A 27,878-nucleotide genomic window follows, 5' to 3' on the forward strand; every position below is an offset into this window, starting at 1 on the left:
AAGGGTCCCCAAATGATCCCGAAATAAAACAGAAAAAGTCACGAAACGACCCCTAGAGGATCCCCAAATGATCCCGTATTAGCCCCAAAAAAGTCCAAAAATGACCCTGACGGGATCCCGAAAGGATTCCGAAAACAATACAGAAATGATGCCGGAAAGGTCCTCAAATGATCCCCTAATAGTCCCGAAATGACCGTGACGGGATCCCGACAACTATCCAGAAATGATGCCGAAAGGGTCGGCAAATGATCCCGTATTAGTCGAAAAAAAGTCCCGAAAGGACCACGACGGGATCCCGGACGAATCCCAAAAACCATCCAGAAATGATGCCGGTAGGTATCCCAAATGATCCCGAAATAGTCCCGAAATGACCTCGTCGGCATCCCGGACGGATCCCGAAAATTATCCAGAAATGATGCCGGAAAGGTTCCCAAATGATCCCCTAATAGTCCTGAAATTACCCTAATGGGATCCCGGACGGATCCCGAAAACCATCCAGAAATGATGCCGAAAGGGTTCCCAAATGATCCCGTATTAGTCGCGAAAAAGTCCCGAAATGACCTCGACGGGATCCCGGACGGATCCCGAAAACCATCCAGAAATGATGCCGAAAGGGTTCCCAAATGATCCCGTATTAGTCGCGAAAAAGTCCCGAAATGACCCCGACGGGATCCCGGACGGATCCCGAAAACCATCCAGAAATGATGCCGGATGAGCCCCAAAATGATCCCGAAAAAGTCCCCAAATGACTCCGACGAGATCCCGGACGGATCCCGAAAACCATCCAGAAATGATGCCGGAAGAGCCCCCAAATGATCCCGAAAAACTCCCCAAATGACCCCGACGATATCCCGGACGGATCCCGAAAACCATCCAGAAATGATGCCGGAAGAGCCCTCAAATGATCCCGAAAAAGTCCCCATATGACCCCGACGAGATCCCGCACGGATCCCGAAAACCATCCAGAAATGCTGCCGGAAGGGTCCCCAAATGATCGCGAAATAGTCCCGAAATGATTCCGGAATAGTCCCGAAAATGTTCCAAAATAACCCCGACGGAATCCCGGACGGATCCCGTAAACTATACAGAAATGATCCCGGAAGGGTCACAAAATGATCCCGAAATAGTTCCGAAAAAGTCCCGAAATTACCCCGGCGTAATCCCGGACCGATCCCGAAAACCATCCAGAAATGATCCCGGAAGGGTCTCGATATGACCCTTACGGGATTACAAATAAGGTGAAGCTAATTATAAAACCATGTTAATAAGGCAGCAGGCGCATTGGAGCGAATAAAAAGTTAGATAGAAACATACAGGTAAAGCTAATAAAAGCGTGCTAATAAAAACAATTGATGGAGGGCGGAAGGCGGGAGTAGAGGAGAGGACCACTGATCGTTCCTCCAAAATTGTCTAGATCTCGTTCTGTATGTACCAGATACCAAAAACTATTGATTTAGGAGAAAATTTAGATTGAGTTATAACAATTTATGGATTTTACACCAGAGGGGGAGATAAAGGGGGGCGGGCGGAGGGTGTCACTGCTTACTTTGTAAGCCCTCGACTTATTTGACCCCTTGAGTCTGTGATATTGGTGAAGGCCAGTATACGTAAAGTTATAATGTGTAAAAATTATGAAAATAATTTCTCGAAGGGTCGTGACCCCCACCCCTCTTTCCATGTTCGAAACAAATTTCGCTAGTAGACTACTGTCTGTGTCCCAAATTTCATCAAAATCCGTGTAGCCATTCTGGCGTGATTCAGTCGCAAAGACGAAAAATATAATAATTAAATTATAACTGTTCCTAGGGGGCGGGGACCACGCCCCTTTTGAAAAATATATAGCTAGTAGATCCTTCTAGACTATTGGCTATATGTGTGCAAAATTTCATCCAAATCGGTCCAGCCGTTCTTGCGTTATTGAGTCACAAAGACAAACGTCTGGACAAACATCCAAACATCCAAACATCCAAACATCCAAACATCCAAACATCCAAACATCTAAACATCCAAACATCCAAACATCCAAACATCTTAACATCCAAACTTTCCCATTTATAATATATATTAGATTAGATATTAGATATATTAGATAATATTTGTAAAATTGATTTTATCACAAGTGGACAGTGCCACACCCATTTAAAAAATTGTTTGCAAATTTTTATCAAGAGTCTCAATATCAGTCCACACGTCAAATTTCAACATTCTAGGTGTATTATTTACTAAATACTCAGGTTTTTTGTGTTTTCCAAAATGTTATATATGTATATAAAAGGTGTGCTTGGTTATCACCCGATTTCGCTCATTTTCAATACCAATTTATTCTGGGTCCAGATAAGCTCGTGTACCAAATTTGGTGAAGATATCTCAATATTTACTCAAGTTATCGTGTTAACGGACAGACGGATGGACGGACGGACATGGCTCAATCAAATTTTGTTTCGATACTGTTGATTTTGATATATGGAAGTCTATATCTATCTCGATTCCTTTATACCTGTACAACCAACCGTTATCCAATCATAGTTATAATGCCATGTGTACAAGTACAGCTGGATATACAAATATTGGACAAGATGCAATTTAAGTTTATTACGCCTTGCCCATTCACATACAAAATTTCGCGAAGCACTGTTATACACATTCTCCCTATACAAAAAAAATACTTGCTAACATATTTTGTGTCGTATTCGATTGTTATATTGCAGTTTTTAATTGTGAAAAATGTTAAAAAATTTACCAACCAACGTGGATGAAAAGCTGCTCTCCACAACACAGCATGCGTACATCAAAGGCAAGTCGGTAGACACCGCATTGCATAGGGTGGTAATAAGCATAGAGAAATACCTGGAATATAAGGAGTATGCTCTAGGAGTCTTCTTGGACATTGCCGGGGCTTTCAATAATGTTGCAAAATGGGCGATTATGGATGGTCTTAATTACATTAAAGTACATCCTGCCTTAATCAGATGGATCGGCTGCATGTTAAATTGCAGAAAGATTACATCACAATGGGGATTGTACGAGGCCACGAAATCAGTGGACAGGGGCACGCCGCAGGGAGGGGTGATATCACCTCTGCTGTGGACGCTGGCAATCAACCAACTGCTCAGGCAATTCGATGAGGGACCCGTAGAACTTACGGCTTACGCAGATGAGGTTGAAATTGTCATAAGTGGAAACTGCCTTCCAACGATTAGTTCTTTGATGGATCGGGCGCTTCGTGATATTCATACCTGGGCATCTAATGTCGGGTTGAAAGTCAATGCGGAGAAGACGGATATGGTCTTGTTTACAAAGAGGTACAAGGTCCCAAATTGGACCAGGCCTAAGTTAGGAGGGGTGACCTTACAGGAGAAACCTTGCACAAAATATCTAGGAATCATCCTAGACAGTAAGCTGTCATGGAAGCTCAACGTGGAGGAGAGGGCCAAGAAGGCCTCAACGGCACTCTATGTATGTAAGAGAATGCTGGGGTGTACGTGGGGCCTATCGCCCTCTATTTCTCATTGGGTTTTTACAGCGATTGTAAGCCCTATTCAATACTATGAAGTTCTTGTTCGGTGAAAAGCCACACAAAAAACAACATACCTCAAAAAATTAGAGGGGGTTTGCAGACTATCGATGCTTAGCATTACGGGAGCCCTGAAAACAACCCCGACGGCTGCACTGCATGCCATTCTGCACATTCCACCTGTAGACCTGGTAGCAAAGAACAAAGCGTTAACGACCGCAACCAGGCTCGGTGCTTCGGGGCAGCTTGAGCGCCGACCATGTGGCCATAGTAGTATAGCGTCATCAATCGCAAGACGAAAATACTACCTGATTCCCTATCTGCGCTTCGAGGGAGATCTTAAGGCCATAATAGAGGTGGGCGGTTGGCGCAAGAGTGCGCAAATGGCGGACGAGGCGATACATGTGTACACCGATGGTTCCAAAGTAGTGGAAGGAGTAGGGTCTGCGGTATACTGCGCTGATCCGGAAATAAGCAGATCCTACATGCTGCCGGATTACTGTAGCGTTTTCCAAGCAGAAATATTAGCCGTAATCAAAGCAGTAGAAACCCTGGAAGAGAATAGCTTAAGCTGCAAACGTGTTAACTTTTATATTGACAGTCAAGCAGCAATTAAGGCAATAATCTCGCATAGCTCAGCATCTAAATGCGTGTTAGAGTGTAAGCAGTCTTTGGAGAGAATCGGGACAGGGAGAAGCATACATCTATATTGGGTCCCAGGGCATATGGGAATAGATGGGAATGAAAAAGCGGACTAACTAGCTAAAAAGGGCGCATTCCTTGAAGCTTGCTCCGTAGACGTCCCAATTACATTGGCCGAGATTAAGCGAAGGCGAGAGGTGCACAGGCTGTAAAGTGTCGAAGATTATGTGTAGGACAGTAGACTCATGACGGGTATTCTGACTGGACACTGCCTTCTGGCGTCACATGCCTTTAAATTAGGCTTGGTCAGTGATAGCAGATGTAGGCAGTGCGGGTTGGAGGAGGAAACGATCGAACACGTTCTGTGCTCGTTCCCTGCACTTGCCACGCTAAGACTCCAGCTATTAGGAGTGATACAGCTATCAGATTTAGAAGCAGCAAGTGGCTTAAGTCCTAGGAAGCTTCTAGTATTTGCTAAGAGTACGGAGTTATTTTATAACATACGTCCTGGTTTTTCAGTTTGGTCGTTAAAACAAACTTCTGGTAACACTACGGACTCAATCAGTCTATGTGAGGTCGTCGCGGACCAGCCAGTTCAGCCTAACCTAACCTACTAACCAATGGGAAAAAATAATTTCACTGTCAAATTCTTCTTCTTATAATTTGTTTGGAACAAAATTCGGGAGTTGGCTACTTTTCAATATTAGATGGCGCCAGTGTCGCTCATTCTACCATTCTCCATAAAAATACGTGCAATCTACCCAACCCTATATGAAAAACTGCTTATGTGTCGAAGCTATTAGTATTTGCGTAATGCATACGACAATTGACTTGTAGATACTCGTATAAAAAATCACACAAAACTCCACTCCTTGGAAATTGAAATCACCCTAATATAAGATGCTAGTTTTTTGGTGGGTAGTCACATTTTCGCGTACTGCTAAATTACTTACACTTTTCACAATAATTGCAGCAAATTTTGTTTATTTCTTTCATAATCAACCACAAACAATTTAATGTCTCTTCATATTTGTATCTATAAATCAATATTTTTGCGCTACTTTTGTATGTTGCTCTCCACAAATTTCGCATTCGATGTTATTTTACGACCATACAAAAAGTGAATTAAAATGAACACACAAATACATATCTGCACATGTTTGAGCGAAGAGAAAAACGTGCAAATGACATACAATGTTTTTGCCGTTATGTACTCGTTATGCTTCTTCTTCGACGCACGTTTTGGTGAGTACGCGCAGAAACAACTGCAACGAAATAGGTGAAATGAAGAAATGTGCGTTTTGCCGGCCGCTTCGCGAAACCTTCGATAGCTCAGTTGGTAGAGCGGTGGACTGTAGTGCCTGAGTTGTTAAATAGAGTGGCGGTGACGGGGCAGGATTCACACCCAATTGATGAAACATGCCTTTGGTGTTTGATAAATGCTTTGCGCTGACCATAATCTACTTCAATTCTTACATATTGATATCCATAGGTCGCTGGTTCAAATCCGGCTCGAAGGAGTTATACTTTTTTAATTTTTTTGTAATTTTTTTTTAAATGTTTTTTTTAAAAATACTTTATTAAATTTTTTGTTATGTTAGGTTGAACTGTGTGTGTCGATGAATAAGTTTGTGTGACGGTCAAACAGAAAAACTTATTCATGTACTAGGACCTATGTATAACATGGTTCTTAATCTTCTTCTTCTTCTTATAACGAAAGTTTTGGAGAATGTATTGATTTGGTCCTTTGCCGAATTAGATGCGATACGTTTCGGTAACAAGCAGCATTAAGGCATTAAAAACGATCTTATATGACCACATTGAACCTTCTAGGCGAACGAAAGTTATTTGAAAACAAGTAAGGACGGGACTTCATACCTTTCATGAATGGGGCTGAACAATAATCTTATCCCATTCGTAATCTCCATATAATCGACTGTATAAGATAAGAAATATATAGTGAACAGTTGTGCATACCTAAACGATTTTTAAGATAAATATAAAATTCCTATCCAAATAGTTTCCAAATGTTGTACCGCTTTCGTATCTAAATATCATTTCGCTTTGGGAGAACAGTTCTTCCCGAAAGCTGATAAGAAATCGGAGTAACGTCGATATCTCCGGCGACTATTTCTCAGAAATGTATCGAATCGAATAAGTAATTTGTATCGAAAACAAGTAAAGGTGTCTAAGTTCGGGTGTAACCGGTACTCAGCGTGAGCTTCAATTGTACATTTCATTTAAGATAAATTACTTTTCTACATACCACGTGGCACCACCCTCTTACAGTAAAACTTGATAAGTAAAATATTATTGAATCAAAACTATATTTTGCTAAGTTATAGCATATTATTCTAGTCTACGACCCTTTTAAACTCGTTTTCTATCTAAGTTGCGTCTTTTACCGATCCCGTCCATTTTTACTAGAAATAATTTCTGCGATAAGGAAAATATGTGTACACAATTTCATTACGATCCGTTAATTTTTCTTCAAGTTATGGCTCCCGAAACATAGAAAATTGCTTAGTCATAAAAGAGGCGGTGCCACGCCCATTTTTTTAATTTGAAGTTTTTCCTATTTATTGTTATAAATCCACTTGGGAAATGAAATACCATTGATATAAATTCTTTTTTGCAAAGATATAGCTTATTTTATTCGTCCACGACCCTTTTAAAACTTTTTATATATATTATATATATATTTCGTTAATTTTTCTTCAAAGCATTCCTTATAGTAAAGGAAACCTCTTTGCCGAATTTTGTTACGATAGGTTTAATCATTTTTGATTTATTATTAATAATATTTGTAAAATTGATTTGATCACAAGTGGGCGGTGCCACGCCCATTTACAATTTTTTTTTTTAATTTTTATCAAGGGTCTCAATATCACTCCACACGTCAAATTTCAACATTCTAGGTGTATTATTTACTAAATAATCAGGTTTTTTGTGTTTTCCAAAATGTCATATATAAAAAAAGTGGGCGTGGTTTCATCAGATTTCGCTAATTTTTAATATCACTATTCTGGGTCCAATTAAGCTCGTGTACCAAATTTGGTGAAGATATCTCAATATTTACTCAAGTTATCGTGTTAACGGCCAGACGGACGGACGGACATGGCTCAATCAAATTTTTTTTCGATACTGATGATTTTTATATATGGAAGTCTATATCTATCTCGATTCCTTTATAACTGTACAACCAATCGTTATCCAGTCAAAGTTAATATACTCTGTGTGCAAAGCACGCTGAGTATAAAAATTGGGAGGTATTTTGTTTGAGGATGCAAAGTTTCACGTTTTTTGTGGTCTGCTTGTAAAAACTATGAATACGTATCATGTATTTCAACAATATATGACGTAAACGTAAGTATTTGATGAAATTTGAAGCTTCTAGCCGTAAAAAAGGGGCAAAAATGACCGTTTCTATGGGGTATATATTATATATAACACCGATCTCTAAGATTTGTTCAGACAACAATATATGGTATATACGTAAGCATTCGTTGAAATTTGAAGCCTCTAGCTCTTAAAATGGGGGAGTAATTACGAAAAGTTTCTTATCTGAACAATCGGTTGTGGGGGATATATGCTATATATATACGACCGATCTCATCCATTTTTCAGACAACAATATGTGCAATGTACGAAAGCATATGGTGAAGTTTGAAGCTTCAATCGGATAAATTGAGGAAGATATGACAAAAACCTTCTTTTTCTGAAAAAGGGGTTGTATGGAGGATATATTATATAGTGGTCTGATCCGGCCTGTTCCGACAAATGTCTAATCTGACACCTAAACGCACCCGCCCACCACATTTTATTAAGATATCTCAAAAATTGATGGACTAGTTTGCATACAAACAGACAGGCGGACAGACGGACATGGCTAAATCAACTCAGCTCTTCATCCTGATAATTTCAGTATACTTAATGGTGGGTCTATCTATTTTCCTTTAAGGACTTACAATTTCGAGATTCGTGACGAAATTAATATACCATTTCATTTTCATGAAAGGTATAAAAATATGTGCTGAAGACCCTTCGGCTACCGTTTCTTTTTGATTGTCGCTATCGATTTTCTTCAGCGGCAGCTACTCATGCTATGGTGAGTCCATCTGATGGAAAAGGAAGTGTGAATGGATCCGTCAGTATAGCCGTCAGAAGGCTCATCCTCACATGTTTTTTGCATTCCTAAAAATAACTAAGGAAGTCTACGTAAGAAAGTCCAAGTTCGGGCGAAATCGAACATTATATACCCAGCTGTATGCTCTCACATATACACCCCTCTCACCCATACAAATAAAAAATTGTCTTCGGTAAGAGGCTATAAAATACATATGTTACTTTCCCAGTTGGTTGATTTTTGTTTGCTTATAATATTAAAAGTGTTGTATAAAATATGAAGGTATTAAATAAGGAGCAGCGTGTCGCACATAAACATTTTTTTTTATTTTTTTACTTTGCTCTACTATATAACCATGGAGATAACACATTAGTTAAATTTATTTATAAACCGGAAAGATGAGTTCGTTGTTGTCATTAGCTAAAAAAAAAAAAAAAAGAAATTGTCATGGTCCATATAGCAAGACGGGTACGAGAATATTTCAAAGTTGAAAACTTTCTCCACCATAAAATTTACGAAATCACACGAAAGAAACGCACCCTGTCTCTACTTTGTACTTATGTATGCTGTATACATATTTACGTATGTATATGGCGGCCGCCGTGGTGTGATGGTAGCGTGCTCCGCCTACCACACCGAAAACCCTGGGTTCACACCCCGGGCAAAGCAACATAAAAATTTTAGAAATAAGGGTTTTCAATTAGAAGAAAATTTTCTAACCGGGGTCGCCCCTCGGCACTGTTCGGCAAGCACTCCGAGTGTATTTCTGCCATGAAAAGATCTCAGTGAAAACTCATCTGCCTTGCAAATGCCGCAACATACTTAGGTACTTTCGTACAAAGCTGTCGCAACAACTCTTTTTGTTCATTTGACTACTAAAACGGTCAGTTACGAATCAACAATTTGTGCGCAGTTGATTCAACATCTTGTTGCGATGGATAAAAATTGACATAAATTTCGGTTGAATTTACCCGTATTTCGGTTGATTTTACCAGTATTTTTCTTTCAGTGTACAGCAGTTTTATTAAGTAATAAAAAATTAATAAAAATTTTATTAAATAATAATAAAAAAATAAATTTTGATGGTATAATTGAGAACATTTAGGACCTCCTTTTCTTGCTATAACAACGTAACACGCTTTAATTAGAACAATTAGGACTGTGATATAAACTGTAAGATTTAATAATTTAGGTGTAAAGTTTTAATGTTAAAAATATATAATTATGTACAATATGGAATTTTTGGTCGCAGACGAAGAAGCCTTCTTATCGTTAAAGGTTACAATGAACTTATAAAGTGTTATATTTCTTTACAGTTAATTTATTTTTTACTTTTTAGTTAATTTTATTAACCAAAAATAAACGCTTATTTTTAAAAAAGTTTTTTTTTCTTTAATTTTATTTGCTAATTGTGTTCAGCCGCCCGTCTCTGCGCCACGTATTTCAGCTGCGGTGAGATAGTGATCCGAATCGATGTAATGTCCTCGGATCATGCGCACGTCTAAAACATTGGGATAGAGTAAAAGAAGAAAAAAACATGCTCGAGAAATAAGATATATAGGCATACGGCATATTTTCGAAAAATGTTATAGTTTTATATTTATATTTAATGCATTTGTTAGTGAATTATCATACCTTTTTCATATTTCCATATAAGGCCAATAACCAATTTCGTTTATGATATTTTAATTTCAATTGTTCATACTTTCAGGTGCTTTTTTGGTACCTTATCTACTTATGCTCTTCTGCTGTGGCATTCCATTATTTTTTATGGAAATAGTTATGGGCCAATTTTCGAGTGTAGGTTGTATTGGTGTTTTTCGTTTGGCTCCGCTATTTAAAGGTTAGTAAAGTACATTTGGCTTTTAAGTTTTTTTTAAATTATAATATGTAACATATAACATTCCTACATTTATATTATCTTGTTGTTTCAGGCGCTGGTTTCGCCATTGTGATAGTTAATTTTATTTGCACTTGTTATTACTCTGTGATAATTGCATATCCAATAATGTTTTTAAAAAAATTATTCTCATACAAATTACCCTGGATTGATTGTAAAAATGAATGGAATACAAAATACTGTGTGGAGGTTTTAGAGGTAGGTACATAAAAAATTCCCTTTTATTACTCTATTAATAAAAATTTATTGAAAAGTGAGGTTATGAGCTTTGTTTTTTTTAGATTCTTGTGGTAGTTTGCAGATGAATTTTTAAACTTTCAGAACTATAAGTTCATCTGTAAATGCTTTCAGGAACCAGAACGGAAACATCAACTGTGGAATTACAATAGCTGCACAGGATGGTTCCTAAAAATCAAACGAGTTTTTCCAATTTCTTCAAGTTCAAAATTATGACGTATGTATGTGAGCAAATTAATGTGTAAAAATTTTGACCTGGTATTTTATCGAATTTAAAGAGTTCTTAATTATTTTGCACCTTCTGTTATCTTTGGAGTCGCTGAACTGTCAAATAAATAACTCAAATATTCAGTGCCTCGTTCGTATATTTCCCCTAAAGCCTAGGCCAGTGGTCGTCTGCTAGTGAAATAATTATTCGCGTTCACTTCACACACATTATTAGTATCTTTCGTTTAGTATTTGATGAACAAGCAGAGTAGCAACATCAGAGGAGGCTATTGTTTATTTGCGTGTTTCCGAACAGATATTTTGCAAACAATTGCCCAAGCGCATAATGTTTTAATGGTTAAATATGCACAATTTATTTCGTTTTAATTTTTTGTTAGACCCAAGCACTAAAATATTATTTGTATGGCATATTTTCGCATTACTTTTTGAGTGTTAGAAAACATGCGTGCATAAATCTTACCTCATTACTTTCTGATCAACTACTAACCCATTGGTCGCATAATGATTTTACTCTTACTAACACAGCCACAGTTTCAATTTTGATGACCACTGCTCTACACTTTTCACGAAAAGCCTTCTCGAACATTTGCTTCTTTATTTCTAATTTCTGCATCTGGTATTCACGTTTGTCTCTTAGTACTGCTTCTTGCTTGCTAATAAGCAAATGAACAACACAAAACGATGCATCTAGTGATTTCGGCGACCATTGCACTCTCATTAACACAGCTACATTTTAATTTTGCAGACGTCTGTCCATGGTTTAACTATATGGCTGGCTCATCTCTACAGCAACAATATACCTTTGCTCAGATTGTCAAAATCTACATGTTGGTGTTAGGCGAATGGAATGGAATAGAACACAAAACCTTGCAATTCTTGTGTGTTGTAAGAAAATATTGTCAATGTGTTGGTTGCATTTTGTGTTTGCCATTTCCTTTTGTAAATCCCAACACCAGTGAAAGGAAAAAAATAAAATCAGCTGATGAGATAAGCCAACCATATAGGTGAGCCATGCGTCTGGCTTAGAATATGCTTACATGATGTGTGATTGTTTCTCTTTCTTTTTCGCTCTTAGGAGCTGACTATGACTACATGTGTTTATGTGAAATAATCGTTTAGCTCTTAGCATGGTTCAATTATACAGGTTGGCTCATCTCATCAGCTGATTTTATTTATGTCATTGCATGGTCGAAGGGATTGTCAAAAGGAGATGGCAAACTCAAAATGAAACCAACACATTGGCAACATTTTACTTACACATACAAAAACTGCTAAGTTTTAGGTTTCCATTCCATACCATTCGCACCAACACCAATACACAGATTTTGACAATTTGAACAGACATATTTTGTTGCTTTACAGATGAGCCAACAATGTATAGTTGAACCATGGCTCTTAGCTTCGCTGTTTATGTGTATGTGTGGCTGCTTGTTTTGATGTTTACATGTACATATATATGTGAGGTTGCTTACTTTGCTGTTGTTGTGCATATATTTGCTAGCAGCATAGTGATGTATCGAGCTGCTAGCACTCGCCACACTATTATATTTTGAGACTTCGAGACAGGGATATTTTGTTTATTTGAGTTACAAGGACCAACCTTAGCTCCACTACGTATATGTAGAATTTAATTGGACTATAAATCTATGCCTTGAGGCCGGAATTTATTTTGTATGGTTTTTTTCGATGGATCTGCACTAATTGTAAAGCATTTTGACAAGAGCTGCCACCTAATCTAAGCTAAGCTAAGGAAACTAATTTGACTTAACCACAGATATGTCTAGAATAAAAGAGTTAATAAAATTTCCTCAAATTTCAGCTAGGAAAACGAAATTTTACCCACCACACAGGTTTTCGAACTCCAGCCGATGAGTTCTTTCAGTAAGTTTTACAGTTTAGCTTTAACCAAGCCCTGGAATACATATTAATTTATGCGTCTAAAACCTCACAGCAATGAAATATTAAAAGTTTCTGAAGGCATTGAGGAACTGGGTGGCATAGTTTGGCCTTTATTTTGGTGCTTGGTTTTTGTATGGCTCTCTGTGTATGCCTGCATTATTGGTGGTATAAAGACGGTAAGAGACGCTCTACTAATACCAAGAGCTATTTAATAAAAATCTATTTAATTGCCTTTCATCTTCAGGTAGGCAAGGTGGTCTATTTTACCGCGGTATTTCCATTCTTTATACTTTTCGTTCTCTTCATACGTGGCATTACTTTACCCGGTGCGATGAAAGGCATCTTGTTTTATATCAAGCCTGAATGGTCACGCCTCTTAGATCTGAAAGTTTGGGCTGATGCTGCCATACAGATATTTTTTTCATTGGGACCCGGTTGGGGTGGTATCATAAATATGGCAAGCTTTAATAAATTTCGCAATAACGCCAGAGGTGATTCGTTTATCATACCGATTGTGAATTGTTCGACGAGTATATTTGCAGGATTTGTTGTATTTTCAGTATTGGGTTTCCTATCACGTGAGTAATCCTCAAATTTATTTCTCTTGAAATGTAATATTTGAATTAATTGAGTTTCTTTTTCAATATTTTAGATCAATCTGGCATTCCGGTTGCTACCGTCGCTACTTCAGGACCTGGTCTGGCTTTTGTTACATACCCTCAGGCTATTGCTATGTTACCTGTGCCACACTTATGGGCTGGACTTTTCTTTTTTATGATTTTCCTTCTTGGTTTGGACAGTGTGGTGAGTTAATCTAGCTACTTTCGCTAAAAGTTCTAAATCTTAGAATTAAATAAATAATCTATATTTGTAGTTCGTACAAATTGAAGCCATTATATCGTCTGTGGTAGATGACATACCAAAATTGCGTCGGCGCAAAGCTCTTGTCACTTTGTGTTCAGTTATCATTATGTTTTTAATGTCAATTATTATGGTTACTAGGGTAAGTGCTATTATTTTTTAAATAACAAAGGTCGAGCTAAGATGGACGCCACAGACGGTCCTAGCATCGGGCCTACGTAACTTCTACCCTTCCACCGTCCTCCTAAATTTTTGACCAATAATCGGAAGAACAAGCTACATGGAATTCAACCACAGTCTGTATTGCTTACCCACTGTGCCTTATTCTTCATAATATAACGATAAAGACATTCGCCGAAGGTTCTAGGGGTTGTTGTTGTTATTGTAGCGATAATGACACTCCCTGAAGGCCTTGGGCCATGTTATCGATGTTGGTGGTCCTTTGCCGGATGCAGATCCGGTATGTTCCAGTAACAATCACCATAAAGGTACTAGCGCGACAATCACGGGAACGATTTGGTATGGCCACATGAAACCTGCTAGGCTAAACCGCCCTCTCAACCCCAGATCCATCCGGAGTTCAGGGTCGCCAGAGCCTCAGCTGTTAATGAAACAGGATTCACCACGGGTAGGTGAAGCTGAAAATTGGGTTGGAGAAGGTATATATTGCGCTGGCAACCCACTGGGGTTTTGGGGATCCCGACTATCCCCGTTAACTTTCATCTGAATATATACAGGAGTTCATTACTTCCAGTATCGAGAGGAGAGCCCAAAGAAGTGACCCAGGTAATTATCTTATTAACAGAGCTTGTGCCCAAAGTTGCATTGAAGTTTTTTTTAATTGAAGGCACCTTCAATGTCGATAAAGCCTGTCTAGATGCACTGATGGCCGGTCAGAAATTCCGCATTAACGCAAAAAACCTTATGAAGGGCGCTTTGCCTTTCCAATGTTTTCAGGATAAGGAAAGATGCTTAGTAATCTTAGGATCAATTTGTTGCAAACGGTCCCCACCGGTCCCACCGATTTTAAAGGCTCCTTTGTTTTCCCATAGTACTTTATCTTATTTGGTCAATAATGGGGAATTCCAAAGTTGTTTGTGTTGACAATTTTGGACAACTTTTCAAGTCCTTATCAGGTCTTATTCTCCTCAAGTCTTGCGAGCTCATGGATTCAACTAGTTTCGCAGCATCGCTTGATCTAAAACTTGTCACCATCTTTTGAAGCTTCCTCATAAGCGCAAATCCAAAAAACTTTTACTTTTTTGTATACTCGGGTTTTACACACGGGCAAAAAACATAAGGCCAGAAAAAAGTACAAGGATATTAAGTTTGACCCTTTGACTATCCGATCTGATGATTTTAAAAATCAAGAAAGTTGATAGTAAATTTTTGAAGAACTTCGAAACGTAAAAAACGTCGATTTTTACACTTTTTCACTTGAATTTTTTTTTTTTTGAATTTTACCGATAAAATTTTGAGGCATCGCTGAAACGCTATGGAATTTAAACTGAATATTGTTTTTGAAACGGAGATTCTAAAAGTATGAGCAAATTTAATGTGCCCCTCCAATACTCAAAACTATCATCAATCAAACTATCGGTACTTTTTTTTTTGTCATTTTCCATATTGACAGTTTTTTGCTTATAGATTTTTGAGGCAGCTGAGTATTGAAATTGGGCTTTGCACGATAATAGCCTATCTGGGACTAAAAATACCTTGGGCTTCAAATTCGATGTGCCCCTTTCAGTTTTGAAAGTATAGGTAGAAAAGTGGAAGCGATTGGTTGGGTAAATTTTTTTTAAGTCCATGTTTTGTTGTGGGCAAGCAAAAATTTTACTTTTATCACTTCATACCCGTTTGTTAATTTTTTCTCTACACCACAGTAGTATACCATCAATTGCCTTAGCAAGGAAAGTTATTGATATTTGTACATGGGGCAAATATACGAAATTTCCAACAAACAATTTTCTACACTTTTTGACGATTGCCAATTATAATAATTAATAATTATTGGCGAAAATTTCGTATATTTGCCCCATGTACAAACATCAATAACTTTCCTTGCGTGAATATTCCAAGATGAGGCAATTGATGGTATACTACTGTGGTGGAGAGAAAAAATTAACAAACGGGTATGAAATATTTGACGGTTACCCGGTTTCATATTTTTGCCGATATCTTTAAAACCGGGTTTCGGATATCAACAAAATTTTAGCTTAATATACCCCACATAGATATGTACATCCTGATAAAATTTCAGAAGTGTATAAATAAGTAAAAAAATTAAAGGTTCTCCGGGTTTATATTTTTATTAATATCTCCAAACCCGGATCTCGGGTATTAAAACTTTTTTACCTAAACATACTTCGTTCACATATCTATAGGTTTTTAAAGTTTCAAAAGAATCGGTACAAAGGTGTTAAAATAAATATGTTGCAAACTTTGCAGTAAAAAGTATTTGGCGGTTATTCGGTTTAATATTTTTACCGGTATCTACAAAACCGGGTCTCGTGTATCAAAAAAATTTTACATAGCTAACAGCTGCATATATCTCCATATTTTGTTAAAATTTCGATATAATCGGTACAGAAGTGTTGAAATAAATGTATATTTAACATTGCGACTTCAATTTATATATATTTTGCTCGATCTTTTGACTATATCTTTTTGAAGCATTATGTAAGACGAGTAACGGCGATGCACTATAGCTCCAATTCGCTCCTCAATGTTCCTAACAAAAAGATATTTGCGTGTTACCATGTTTCAAAAAAAATGTTTTTCTCCAAAAAACCAAAGTTTGGCGGATTTCCCCATAAGCTTTTTGTGTCTCACAGTGAAAGTAGGAGGGTAATTCTTCTTCACCTTAGGAAGGTAGAAGTAATAGTCTCTCTAGGCCCTACAATCCCTTAGCATCGCAGTTTAACTAATCATGAGAGCTATCCAAAGACGATAGCACTACTTATGGCTAAACCTCTCAAATGAAAATATTGCCCTCAGAGCGGAGCGTGTTCCGACTCGGTGTATCTCTTCCCAGTAGCATTTGCGCACTGTCTAGCCTGAACTTCAGCTAAGCAGTATTACTTACGGAATTTTGAAAGGCGCTAATCAAATTTTCTCTTCCATAGGGTGGAATGTTTATACTACAGTTATTGGATTGGTATTCCGCATCCATATCGGTTATACTTATTTGTATTCTCGAAGTTACTATGGTCGCGTGGGTATACGGTGTGGATAATTTTATTGAAGATATTTACTTTATGATTGGCAAAAGACCTGGGATCGTGTGGAAAGTTTGCTGGATGTATATAACACCGTTTATACTAATTGTAAGATGAACTAACTTAACTCTGAACAACTTTATCGACCATTAATTTTCCTTCTTTAATAGGGCATGTTTTTCACCAGCATTATTTTTAATCGTGATATAACCTATAACGGTATTATATACCCACGCTGGGCTATAGGCATGGGTTGGTTGAGTTGTTGCACCTCAATTGCTTGCATTCCATCATATATTATTTATGTTTTGATACTTGGCAAAGGATCGGTGGCAGATACCTTGCGTATGCAATTGAAAGCTATAGATTGGACGCCAGCTAATGAAGAACATCAGCTGGAATATGAGGACTTTCAGCGTTCGCGGAAGTTAAAAAGTGAACTTAATAGCATGCGCATGGAAGCAGCGATTAGTGGGAGGTTGTGAAAATTAACAATGTATATGTAGTTGTTGTTGGTCGCAAAGTAGCTAAGGTGTAGTTTTTAAGTATATTAATAAAAAACACAAAGGACAATGATGTCTTCTAGAAGTTGGTAGGCGATAGTAAGCTTTCTTAAAAGTCATTTTTGGAAAGTTTTCGAGTTCGAAGCAATCCTGAAAAAGAACATTTTCCAAAAGCTTTCTCAATCGCTTTTTCTTCTTCTAATTTAGATGTTAATTGTCTATATACTCTTCCAGTTTAATAGATATACTTCAAACCGTGGTCAGAATTCAAAAGTGTGCTCTTGTTTTTTTATGAAATGCCTGATCAAATTTTATGTTTAATTTCATAGTATGGATACTGTCTTTCGCTTAGATAGCTTGTGCTCTTACCTGTAGAGGTGGAAAACTATCAACGTAGTATCGATATATCGACAGTTTCAGCCTATCGATGTTTTATGATTATCGATACTATCGTTTTAAGGAACATTTTAGAGGCACTGTAGATTTTAGTAGCACTTGGTTGGTAGCACTTATATTGTCATAACTAGAAGAGGGAATTGAATTCATAAAAATGTCATAAAGTTATGGTCATAAATTTCAATAAAATGGTTAGCGTTTCAACAAAAAAAAAAGTGTTATAATCAGATATTTGGAATAATTTTTTCGAAAGAAAATAAAACCACGGCGGTTTGGTCTTACTAAAAAAATAATTTAAGTCAATCGGTAAAACATGTAACATGGGGATGATTTCCAGCGTTGTGCTTTATACCCGGCCTCAAAATATCTTTGCATTCCAGCATCGTCTGTTGAGTCAGTGAGAGTATTCTGCAAAGCCGAATTAATAGTTAATAACCGCCTGATTTTTTACAAAAAAAAAATGTTTCACGAGCGTGAGAAAAATAATTGGAAGATGATACTGCTATTCTTATAGGTATCGTCGACTAGAACGATAATCTTATGGCCTCATTCTCTTTTACGAAACCAACGTTCATTTCGCCTCAGAGACGAATCCCTAGTGTAATTGCACTATGTTAAACGATGGCGCAACATATCATTTGACAAGTGCTTTCGACTTCTTGTGTGACAATAAGTAAGAAACTTAGAGGCCGAACGAAAATGTTAGAGAATACCATTGCTAGACGAAATCGTTTGGAGGCGAATCGTTCGCCTGAGCTATCATTCGCAATGAAGCCCTCAATTTTCCAAAAAACAAAAAAAGGGTAGAAATAATTCTTGGTACGATTTACGTCCGCGGAAATTTTGGCCAAGCTTTTTTTCTAATTAGCGTTTACGACGACTCCGCGGACGCCATCTGCAAGAAAGCTCAATTTTCACTGAAAAGCTTTTTGTGGCAGAAATTCACTCGGATTGGTTGCTCGGATGACGACCTCGCTTAGAAAACCCGTTTTCTCATTGAAAACACATTTTTTTTAATTTTCTATCTCTATCTCTCCCCATGTCCCAAGGCTATCGACGCTACTGGACATTACAGGGTAACTCAAGATTTTGGAAATGTTTGGAAAATTGCTTAAGGTTCTTGTGTTAGTGGATGATAAGTTTTTTCTTTTTTGCCGCCCTTAGTTGCGCTCAATGAGAGACCCTCTGCCATCAGTAGGATGGGCAGATAAATAATTATTTTAATAAAAATCAATAATTAGTTGGAAACTGGCATATTACTAATAACAATTTCTCGATAGTGCTCTTCGATAACATCGGCGTACCTATATCGATAGTTTTCTATCTGATATGTATTTTGTGCCCTTTCAAAAAAAAAAAAATCTTCACTTAAAACAAATTCATTCAAAAAGTGAGTCTTTGAGGTTAGGATGCCACCACGAGCTATCTTTTCAATTATGATTCGAGCTCGGGGGCTCAACATCTATAAGATTTGACATATACAGTGCGTGGCTCATAGCTTATGTTTTCTGTGTTATATCGGGATGACTTTAAATATCATATCGGGGATGTATTGGGACTTTATCGAAATTTCTCTCGAACTTACTTCGAGATAATCTAATTTTGAGAACTCGACTTGAATTCAAAATGGTACCATCCGATTTTTTGTGTTTATTAAGTTGTAACCAAATCTCTATTAGTTGGTTATTTGTTCATATATTTATGTAGGTATTAATTATTTGTATACAACGAAATATAGCACTTTGAACATTTCTTAGAGTAATTCATTCAATTCCAACAAATTGCTTATGCCACAATTTCACTATTTTCCATTTCATTCAATTGGTGTGTTATATCCATATTACCCATTGCTTCTTCGTATTGTTGCCTTTCCTCCAATTCAACTGGATACCAATCCAATGGACGACAACAACGTTTAAAACGTATACAAAATGATCCGGATGTTTGTAAAATAATATAAATCATGTAACCGGGTAAGAAAATCCAAGGTAAAACAATAAGGAAAACCGCAGCAACATGAAGCACAATTGAAGCGACACTATGCTCGAAGAAAGCAGCAATAACTGAAATTAACTGCAAGAGAAAGAGGAGAGGTACATGAAAAAGTCATATATATGCATTAGAGCGGGTCAAATAGTATGCATGGATTTTTTAACATCAGAAGTATAGCAAAAACGTAATCTACAGATTATTCTAAGAAAAATTGCTGAAGACACCATAGCTCTAAGTCCGATTTCGAGGTCCCCACTTTTGCAAAATAGATATTTTGCATTTGAATGGGTTTGGCCAAAAAATCTTCATAGCTTCTGATAGAGATATAGGAAAAATATCATATTGGGCGTACTTTAAAGGTATTTTACGTATATATCAGAATCTGTATTAATATCTTTAGTGTTTTAGAATTTTAGTAGATATATCAGGCTTAAATTATGAGAAATTTGCCTAAAATGAACTTTTAACTACTATATTATCATTTTTAACAAATTTCTCATGGAACATTTTTTCCTTACAGCTAAAATAAGTTCAAAACATTTTCAACAACTTTTATTCGTACAGTTTTTCTTTCTTTAAATTCGTTTTAGTAGAAGAAAATTTTCAACAAAAACCTATATTCAAGTAATAAGCAAACATTTTTTTCTACTAAAACGAATTCGAAAAAAGAAAACTGAATGAAAGTTGTTTTGAACTTATTTTAGCTGTAAAGACAAAAAAAATTTTCTATAAGAAATTTGTTGAAAAATGATAATATAGTAGTTAAAAGTTCATTTTAAGCTAATTTCTCATAATTTAAGCCTGATATCTCTGCTAAAATTCAAAAACACTATAGATATTAATACAGATTCTGAAATGTACGTAAAATACCTTTAGAGTAAGCCCAATATGATATATTTCCTATAATTCTATCAGAAGCTATGAAGATTTTTTTGGCCAAACCCTACATTCAAATGCAAAATATCTATGTTGCAAAAGTAGGGACCTCGAAATCGGACTTAGAGCTATGGTGTCTTCAGCAATTTTTCTTAGAATCATCTGTAGATTACGTTTTTGCTATACTCCTGATGGGCAAAAAATTGGACCCGCTCTAATATGTATGTATGTAGATATGTATGATTTTAACTTACTAGTAATAGGCAAAGACATATTGGCGCCACAAACCGCAATATATTCACTTTCCATGTGGAAAAGCGTTGGCCTAACATAAATTCTATATCGCGTTGAAAACGTACGCGTCCGTAAATCCATAGAATAACGAGCAGCAGTAAAAGATTGAGTGATGTTTGCGTGAACAGTGAATCCATTGACATTGCGCTGAAGAAAATTACACCGTGCTGAAAATAAAAATCATAATAACATGGATATGGAAGTTTGTATATTTGGATGTCTGGATGATTACACCTACGCCCGAACGGCTCAGGAACTGATGTGGAACAGTATTATTTTGGTCATATTAACCGAGGCCTAAGCAATTTTCGAAAAGTAGAAGGTGTCTATTTTAGAATAAAGATTGGGACATGATCTTTTGGGATCTTCTCTGGAATAGGTACTATAAAATAAAAATAAATAAATGTAAGGCGCGATAACCTCCGAAGAGATTTTAGGCCGAGCTTCTCTTCCAATTTGTGTCGTGCTCCTTTTTAATTTTTTCTACAAATTGGCGGGACGGGACCTACTTGTTTTATGTCGACTCCGAACGGCATCTGCAAGTCAGATGAGTTTTCACTGAGAGCCTTTCATGGCAGAAATACACTCGGAGTGCTTGCCGAACACTGCCGAGGGGCGACCCCGCTTAGAAAAATTTTATTCTAATTGAAAAAGCTTGTTTCTAAAATTTTGATGTTGCTTTGCCCGGGGTGTGAACCCAGGGTCTCCGGTGTGGTAGGCGGAGCACGCTTCCATCACACCACGGCGGCCGCAGGATTAATGAAGGAATGATTTCGTAATCATTTTGAGTATATTTCGCAATTACTTCAGCATAAAGTTTGAATTACTTTCAACATTGCTTTGGTTATCATATCCGGACTATTTTGGAATCATGTCGGAACTATCTTCTGATGTTATTGGGATTGTTTTCGAAAACGTTCATGATTGTTTCGAAGTAATATTTTTTATTCAAAATTTGTTGTATGATATGTAAAAAAGTAAGTCGTAACTAAATTATGAACAATATTCACACCATGTACGTTAATTTGTTAGATGTTAGTGATGTTTCCATCATTGAAAAGAGTAGATTATGCTGGCTTGAAGCAGTCGGTAAGGATTTCACATTGTCGGCTGTGTCCATAGTGTTCCCAAAATATGTTAATCATTAAATACTCAATATAACGATTAACCAACGACGGCGAAGAGCATTTGCACTGCAAATTAAAATATAGGACCGACCAGTCAAATATTGGCCAAGGCCACAAACTTGAAAGAGCTAGGAAGTGTGCCGCCGATTTGAACAGAAATTGTCAAGTTCAATGAATCGAAACGATAACAGGTTTCAAGGATTTATAAAATTTGTGATTTAAACTCGAATCTTATCAGAAAGATAAAGGTGTCGAGTGACAAAACATCGGATATTATAGATTAATTTTAAAGTTGTGCCACGGCCAATTTATGCAATGCAAATGTAGAAACAATTTCCGCTTCATGAAACCTCGGATCTATTATATGAGAGAACAGCCAGGAAATACAAAGAAAGGACGCATTGCGGGAGGTTATACCGTGGAAACATGTAGGCGGATATAATTGTATCCTTACGATATTAACCATGCATAAAATGGAGGGCGCTAAAGGAAGGGATTCATCTCTACATTAACTCAAAATAATGTAAAAGGTCATTAAAGCTTCTCTGATATTTGAAAGAGAAAAGCTATGAGTTTAATAATTGGATCAATCAATTAAAGTGACGCATCTAAAACTTACAGCACCAAACTGTCAATAGAATATAGAAAAACCACGTGCACCCAGATATTACATTATTTGCACATCAACGCCTGGGTGAAATATGGCTACAGGGATCGCAGATCTAAGATTGTGGTTGAAAAACGCCCTAACTATAAATTTTTCTCAAAAAATCTCTATCTGAGCTCAAAATGTATTGAATATATGCTGAGACAAGGCATTTTTGAAACTAGTTCTGGGACAGTGCGTTTCGGTTAGAAAAAAATCTAAGGTAGAACATTCTAGGACGTTCCAGAACGTTTCCAAAAGATTGTTAAGATCGGGCGTTTTCGAAACGTTTATCCAGATATGGCAATATTTCACCCAGCGGTCGACCTGTTGATTTCACGGCGATATATAGATTGTAATATTTACTTACATTAGAACATGTGTATAAGGACATGAGAGCCAAGAACCCAATAATACCAAAAATAATTTCTGTTCTTCTTGAGCGCAGCATCTCAAACTCATCGAATATGCTTTGATATACGGAAAATAAACAAGTTATCTAATGGAAAGATGAAAAGAAAACTCATTAAAATATTTTATTGAAGAAACAATTTAGATATTATAAAAATACCATATTAATCAAAGCCATGAGAACCAACATAGCATAGAAGATTATGGACCACAAATTTGGCCAGGTCATTGCTGCCAGAACACTACCGCTTGATAAATACAATGGCCAATGATGATTAACATAAACATACAGATTTTCCACATCGTCGAAATGTTGAGTTATATCTGGAAATTATTGAAATAATAGTATTGAATTAATATTTCGAAAACAAAAGTTATTTAAATCTACTCAAATCTTTCATACCTACCCTTAAAATAACTTTGTATGATATGCGTTAATATACCATAAGCCATAAAAATACCCATTTGTCCTATACAAATGAACCAACTGTAGCTCATTATATTTGTTTTGAAATGATTAAAACTAGCCAATGTTATAACAGAACCCCAGCCTGGACCAAATGCTGATACAACGAAGAGTATAGTATTCGGTATGCTTTCCGCGATATCACGCGGTGTTGCTATAAAATAGCGCAGAATATATTTTAAATCGATATCTATTAGCAGGAAACGTATAAGACATATGACCAATAAAGTCAAGGCTGTCCAGATAGCGTAACGTAGAAATTTGCTTATCTGCAAAGAGAGAAAGGCATCATAGAAAAAGATATATATAATGGACAAAAAAGGTACAGTGTTAAATATCTCAACAAACTCACCAACTCCGTATTATAAAAATGAAAAAAGACACCTGCTATTATACCCCAACAAAGGATTGTGCATACAAGTAGTTCCCATGAGAACATAAAAGGACTGTTATATTCGTAGTTCTCCATTAGATCCTCACCACCGAATATAGTGCTGAAATAAGTTGAGAGATAAACTTATTATAAAAATAGCACGAAATTTAAAATGTTTTTCTTACTTGAAGAATAATACGGTTGGTACTTCATAGGCGATATATTTGTATGAGTCAGTGCTATTTATCATGGTTTCGTTGAGCTCCACAGCATTCTTTATTCGGCAGGACTGATGTTAAGGTGTATTAAATTTTTTTTATAAAAACTTCGTTATTTAAAAAATAAATTTGTTTTGTAATGTCCAGTATAACAGAACACAACATAAGATAAAAAGCAAAGCTTAATATAATATAGTATTGCACAAACTAAAACAACATAGCATAGCATAACATAACATAACATAGAATAACATATCATAATATAACACAAAATAATGCCATATAGCGTAAAATAGCTCAAAAAACATTACGTAATATAATCTCAACATAGTTTAACATAAGCCCACTTTGCATACAAAAAAAACTCAAATCAGTTCTTACATGTAATAATAATATTCAACATAACATCCCACATCATAAGAAACTACATATCACACATGCAATTAACTGCCCATTATTCTAAACAACAAAACGTAATAAAATTAAAGAAAAAAACTTTTCCAAAAATAAGCTTTAATTATTGGTTAATAAAAATAACTAAAAAGTAAATAAAATTAAAGAAAAAAATACTTTGTTAAAACTAAGCTTTTATTATTGGTTAATAAAATTAACTAAAAAGTAAAAAATAAATTAACTGTAAAGAAATATAACACTTTATAAGTTCATTGTAACCTTTAACGATAATTAGGCTTCTTCGTCTGCGACAAAAAAGTTCCATACTTTACATAATTATATATTTTTAACATTAAAACTTTACACCTAAATTATAAAAACTTAAAGTTTATATCACAGTCCTAAATGTTCTAATAAAAGCGTGTTAAATTTTGATGGTATAATTGAGAACATTTAGGACCTTATTTTCTTGCTACCACAATGTAACACGCTTTTATTAGAACAATTAGGACTGTGATATAAACTGTAAGATTTAATAATTTAGGTGTAAAGTTTTAATGTTAAAAATATATAATTATGTACAATATGAAGTTTGTTTGTCGCAGACGAAGAAGCCTAATTATCGTTAAAGGTTACAATGAACTTGTAAAGTGTTATATTTCTTTACAGTCAATTTATTTTTTACTTTTCAGTTAATTTTATTAACCAATAATAAAAGTTTGTTTCTATAAAAGTTTTTTTTTCTTTAATTTTATTTATATCATGATCCGAATATATTGGGGCATATTCATAATAGAAATAAGATGTGATTAAGTTAGTTGAAGCATTTTTGACAGAGAGCACATATAAAATTGTGTCAAACAGTTTTAACTAACTTAAAATCATATTTTATTGTGACTACGCCTATGTCGCGTTCAGTTTACAACTACTCATTGCAGATCTCTGCTCTGTGGGTTAAATCTGTTTTAAAATAAAATTCCAACTTTCGCTTAGCTAAAATTCCATCGCCAAAAATCTGTAAAATAAAATCAAGTGCGCAGAAAAGTATGCAACATTTAGCGATAACTAGGGTATTCACCATCCCTTTAAACAAAGGACTTAGGCTTTTATTGCTTGTGAGCACAAATCTTTACCGATAACTCTGTTATCGATTAATTTATCGAATTCTCGCAAAGTAATATTGCATTGTCATCAGAGTTATACATGCGTGCAAAATTTCAGCCCAATCGGACACCGGGAAGTGTATCAAGTTTAACTTGCAAGATTTGATTACAGACAACAGCCAAGCGAAACTAAATAAAAGCTTATAATAAAACAACACAAATACACAAAACACATCACTATACACATCACTATACACATCACCCCACTGGTAATAAATGTTATCACAACCACAACAATAACGGCATCCCCGTCAGTGCGTTGGTATCAAAATATACACACATACACTTATGTGAGGAACAGAAGAATTTGAAAAGACGACCGTATCCAAGAAGATGCAAAAAATTCTAAAACTTATACAAGCAATGAGGTGAGACAACAAAGAACTCAAAAGACCATTTTCACGTTATCCATGTCCAAAATGAAGAGAACTGCGACACAGAAAAATTCGCTCTTTGTCAGACCTTAGAGCGATGCCCCCGTCGGTGCTTTGGTTATAATTCCAAGGTAAGCATGGACGTGTATTTTTCCGGAAACCTCGCCCACCTCGAGGTAGAAGGATTATTCAACCATTTGCCTTGGCACGCTTCGGCATAATATCAAAAAAAGTCATATCAAATCAATTACTTAGAAACCTACATACGTCGGATATAGCTCTAGTATTCGGGTTATGCATACTTTAAAGGCTGCAATATTGACCCTTATCCGCTCACGCACCAGTCAAGTAATGAGACGTTCACTTGGTTCGTCGACCTAAAGATGTTACACAAACCATGGCAGTTTTTATTTTCAATCTTTTCATAATGCCACATGAGCATTATGGGATTTCATTAAACCGGAGAGATCAAATATAACGATGATTTGTAAAGAACGAACCCCGTTGTTGTTATTGTTGTAACCTAAATACACTCCATCAAAGCTAAGGAAGTGTTACCATTTGAGGTCCGTTGTCGGATATGCCCGACTGCCTTGAGAATTAATTATTTTTTACCCAACAAGCCGTCCGGTATATAAATTTAAATCGCCTTCCACGACATGTACTACTACGGGAATAATCAAGCCTGCCCCTGTACTAGCGGACATTATCTATAAGACTGCCTTGGAAATGGCAGAAATGCGCAATGAACAACGTGAAGTATAAATTGTATCGAAACGATTTAAAAAAAAAGGCTATGCTGGAGAACGTGATTTCGGGAAGTTTTGAATGCTTGTTAGGATAATGGCAGAAATAATGTTAGGGTTTTCAACCCAATCTGCTTATTGCGAAAGAAGAGTATACATGCACTAATCTTTGGTGGAGCTTAGAGCATTTCACGGACATTTTCAAGAGATTGGAAACCAATCGAGATCCCAAACAAAAACAAAGAACAAAGCAACAACACCAAGTTTCTCTGAAACCGCCTTACCAACGCACAACTTTACCATATGATGCCATACGAAGTATGGACTATGAATAAAGAAAAATATGCAAAGAAGGCAATTGGGATAAGGTTTGCAACAACTAAGGCATGACGTGGCTGAATGCGTTTATAACACTTCAACCATCGTAGGAGTGCAGGGTCGAATCCCACTCCCGGGAGAAAAGGCTTTGAAGAGATTTAAAAAAGGTATAATCGAAACAGCTGTCGCCTTGTCCGTCCTGATGTCACGTTTAAATTTTTCCCAAATTATTAAATAAATTATAGATTAAAAATTGCTTTAAATAAATATTTTCATACATTTATAGCAATAAGGGTAATCCGCGCTTAAAAACTCATACAAATAGACAACATTGGTGTTAATGCGTTGTAGTTCTATAAATAGAACAAAGCAACACACCAAGTTTCTCTGAAACCGCCTTACCAACGCATAACTTTACCATATAATGCCATACGAAGTATGGACTACCCTGCAAAAATTGTTGGATTACGTGTTCCATTTTCTTCATGTTGGAGTACTCTAACAATACTCCTTTGCAATGCGTTTGCGGACCACCATCAGCTGATCACTATTCTTTTTTTAACGACAGTGATCACGACACGATGACGATCGAACAGAGTTGCCAAAGTAAAATATTGCATGCAAATAACTAATAATAAAATCTTACATTTGCTTTGACAAATGACATTTTTAAGCACTGAACACACCAAAAACTAAGAAGCGGAAACGGAAGCGGAACGCTGCCAACAGAGTTGCATTGTGCTTTTGACTTCATTAGGCATTCGATTAGCTACTAATGAAATAATAATAGATTCGAATTTAGTAGGGAAGATTGAGCTCAATAAGCGTCTTAATGTAGAAAACTGAGGCAATTGATGGTATACTACTGTGGTGGAGAGAAAAAATTAACAAACGGGTATGAAATATTTGACGGTTACCCGGTTTCATATTTTTGCCGATATCTTTAAAACCGGGTTT

General features: G+C 36.3%; 2 protein-coding genes and 1 non-coding gene across 3 annotated transcripts in view; 2 read left to right on the forward strand and 1 right to left on the reverse strand.

The window, feature by feature from the left end:
• The window catches only part of Ntl (Neurotransmitter transporter-like), a 48,942-nt gene extending 31,741 nt beyond the window's left edge, over window positions 1–17,201 (forward strand). The window contains exons 2-10 of the mRNA XM_067767967.1: window positions 9,994–10,125; window positions 10,217–10,380; window positions 12,467–12,528; window positions 12,599–12,722; window positions 12,791–13,124; window positions 13,199–13,350; window positions 13,421–13,549; window positions 16,533–16,733; window positions 16,796–17,201. Of these exons, the coding sequence (XP_067624068.1) occupies window positions 9,994–10,125; window positions 10,217–10,380; window positions 12,467–12,528; window positions 12,599–12,722; window positions 12,791–13,124; window positions 13,199–13,350; window positions 13,421–13,549; window positions 16,533–16,733; window positions 16,796–17,110 (1,613 nt within the window). The 3' untranslated portion in view covers window positions 17,111–17,201. The remainder of the gene's footprint in view (window positions 1–9,993; window positions 10,126–10,216; window positions 10,381–12,466; window positions 12,529–12,598; window positions 12,723–12,790; window positions 13,125–13,198; window positions 13,351–13,420; window positions 13,550–16,532; window positions 16,734–16,795) is intronic.
• Window positions 5,478–5,676, forward strand: TRNAY-GUA (transfer RNA tyrosine (anticodon GUA)). The gene is made up of 2 exons: window positions 5,478–5,514; window positions 5,641–5,676. It is a non-coding gene; the product is annotated as a tRNA-Tyr (tRNA).
• Window positions 17,202–19,144: 1,943 nt separating the features above from the next.
• LOC137240948 (sodium- and chloride-dependent neutral and basic amino acid transporter B(0+)-like) lies at window positions 19,145–27,423 on the reverse strand. The gene is made up of 8 exons (XM_067767968.1): window positions 27,340–27,423; window positions 23,895–23,998; window positions 23,689–23,830; window positions 23,278–23,605; window positions 23,031–23,194; window positions 22,830–22,958; window positions 20,647–20,853; window positions 19,145–19,597 (listed from the first exon to the last, which is right to left on the reverse strand). Exons 1-8 carry the CDS (start codon window positions 27,406–27,408, stop codon window positions 19,310–19,312), a joined length of 1,431 nt encoding a protein of 476 aa, XP_067624069.1. The 5' UTR covers window positions 27,409–27,423; the 3' UTR covers window positions 19,145–19,309.
• Between the last annotated feature and the right edge of the window lie 455 nt (window positions 27,424–27,878).

The sequence above is a fragment of the Eurosta solidaginis genome, chromosome 2 (genome assembly GCF_040869045.1).
Source record: "Eurosta solidaginis isolate ZX-2024a chromosome 2, ASM4086904v1, whole genome shotgun sequence".
Lineage (NCBI taxonomy): Eukaryota > Metazoa > Arthropoda > Insecta > Diptera > Tephritidae > Eurosta > Eurosta solidaginis.